The 2,495-nt window shown below is 53.7% G+C and overlaps 1 protein-coding gene across 1 annotated transcript in view; it reads right to left on the bottom strand.

Moving 5' to 3' along the window:
• Positions 1–651, bottom strand: part of CNIH1 (cornichon family AMPA receptor auxiliary protein 1) — a 10,601-nt gene extending 9,950 nt beyond the window's left edge. Inside the window, exon 1 of the mRNA XM_026654217.2 lies at positions 481–651. Coding sequence (XP_026510002.1) covers positions 481–561 — 81 coding nt within the window. The 5' untranslated portion in view covers positions 562–651. The remainder of the gene's footprint in view (positions 1–480) is intronic.
• Positions 652–2,495: the final 1,844 nt, after the last annotated feature.

The following is a 2,495-nucleotide window of genomic DNA, read 5'->3' as shown; positions in this document are numbered from 1 at the left end:
CCACCCAGCCACCCACCCCTGTGAGCACGCGGGATGGCGGGGGGGGCAGCAATAGGGGGCGGTTAGATCTGCCCCCCCCACCCCTGTGAGCGCGGGGGATGGCGGGGGGGCAGCAATAGGGGGCGGTTAGATCTCTGCCCCCCCACCACCACCCCTGTGAGCACGGGGGATGGCAGCAATAGGGGGCGGTTAGATGTGCCCCCCCTGTGAGCGCGGGGGATGGCTCGGGGGGGCAGCAATAGGGGGCGGTTAGATCTGCCCCCCCCCACCCCCGGGCGCCCGGGTCTGGAGACGGCTCGGGGGGGGGGCACTCTGCAGCTCTCACACACACACCCCGGGGCCGGGAAGCGACCCGGCCACAACGGGAGGCAACAAACGGCGCCCGGGCTCTCCGCGGCCGCCGCCGCCCCGCGGGCAGGGGATGAGCCGAGCCCCGCCCCGCGCCCGCGCCCGCTCCGGGCGCCCCGGCCCGGCACTCACATGCCAGATGGCGAAGAAGATGAGGGCGGCGGTGAGCAGCAGCGCCAGCATGTAGCAGAAGGCGGCGAAGGTGAAGGCCATGGCGGCGAGAGCGGGCCGCGCGGCCAGCGGGGCAGCAGGAGCGCGGGGGATGCCGGGCCGGATCGCGGCCGAGGCCGGGCCCGGGATGCAGCAGCGCAGGCGCACTGAGGAACCGCCGGCACCGCCCCGGCTCCTTAGTCCCGCCGTCTGAGCAAAAAGCGCGCCACAGCGACCCCTGGCGGAGCCCGCCGGCGCTGCGCCTGCGCGGGGCATCCCTGTCAGCCCCCACTCTACCACCCAGCCCTCTGCAGGAGTATGGGGGAGCATGGAGTTCCCCTAATGGGACATCAACACCTGTCTGGCCAATCTAGCTCTAAATCTGTCTTGTCAGTTGTTCCTTTGTTGTTGAAAAGCTAGCTGTGTGCGTTTCCCATTTACCACCTCTTTCAGTAACAAAGATATAGCAATACTTCATAACCTCACATACCCTAGTAGAGACAATTCAACAGGATATTAGTGTGCAACAGATCAAGACTTTTTAAATGGTACCTCACAAGGCACGCATTGTACAAAGCATATCATAATCATATTACAGTAGTGAATATGGGGGCTCCAGGGTGCTATTTTGAGGTACAGAGTGGCTCAACCTCCCATCTGCCCTCTATAGTAGGTGATAGTCCCCCCCTAATCTTTTACTTTTCTAGAAGAAGGAGATTGGTCTGTGGTCCAGATATCAACAGATGAGAGTTTTATTCTTGAGCTGGCAATGATTTAACTACATTGCCATGGAATTAATCCATCTGTGCCTCAGTTTCTCCATCTGTCAAATGGGGGTCCGAACAGGAATATTGTGAGATGTAATTAGCAAATTTTTGTAAAATGTTGTGTAATCCCCAGGTGAAAGATGCTATCAGAGTGCAAAATGTCATTATACTGCCCACGATTTGGTTGTGATGGCTCAGAGAAAAATTGCAATACACGTGTTGAGGCTGATACAGACTTTAAGTTAGGACCCCCACCACCATCACCTGCATCATCAGCAGGGTTTCAACCTTGGGACCTTTAAGCACAAGCATCTACCCCTTTTTTAGATGGTAGCAATAGTAAGCTATTATCTTCTAGTGGACCAGCCACTTGAGTGGGACAAAACACACTTTGCCAATGTGTTTAATTTACAAGATGCTTTTAACGTAATCAAAACCCAATCCTCTCCAATTCTGTTTTTAATTTTATTTAGTGTCAAGGTGGCATTTACAAAGGTGCTGGCTTTCTATCCCTGGAGGCTACAGCCCAAAGCTGGCCACAGAATGCATCAAGGGAAGCAACAGTTTTAAGCTTATCCACATAGCAAGCAATGCCTGCAGACAGTGATTGGCCTTGCTGCTGAGACTAGCATGTAGTCAGTCCCTTGTCTAGAACTAACATCCCATACTAAATCCAAGTAGGATGCACTTTGAGTTTAATCCTGTACCAGTGAAGTCAAAAGGAGTTTTGCCATTGACTTCAATGGGAGCAGGAGCAGATCCTTTGACCTAAATATTTTTTAAAAAATCCTCCTACAAAGGAGCATATGGTGTGTATGATTTAGAGCTATGCATAATTTTGTATGACAGACAAAACATTCTGCTCTGCTTTCTCTTAAAATGGAGCTTTGGCCTGCATTTTTCACACACACGACCTTTATTTCCTTAATTTTTGAAATGAAGATTATTCATCGACTCCTGTATTTAATTTTTCTAAAATAATTTACATAAAACCATTTTGTAAGCACAGGGAGACTCCAAGACAGGAATGGGCCACATCGGGTACAGAAATTGTATGGAGGGCCGGGTAGGGAAGGCTGGGGGAGGCTATGCCTCCCCAAACAGTGAGGTGTGGCCTGGCCCCTGCCCCCGCCCCCTATCCAGCCCCCCCGAACCTCCACCCCACCCCACCCCGACTGCCCCCCAGCACTCCTGCATCCTATCCAAATACCCCTGCTCTCTGCCCCCGAC

The sequence above is a fragment of the Terrapene carolina genome, unplaced genomic scaffold (genome assembly GCF_002925995.2).
Source record: "Terrapene carolina triunguis isolate 2854851 unplaced genomic scaffold, T_m_triunguis-2.0 Scaffold189, whole genome shotgun sequence".
NCBI classification, from domain to species: Eukaryota; Metazoa; Chordata; order Testudines; family Emydidae; genus Terrapene; species Terrapene triunguis.
Note: the sequence above shows the minus strand (reverse complement) of the source record. Positions and strands in the feature narration are given on the sequence as shown.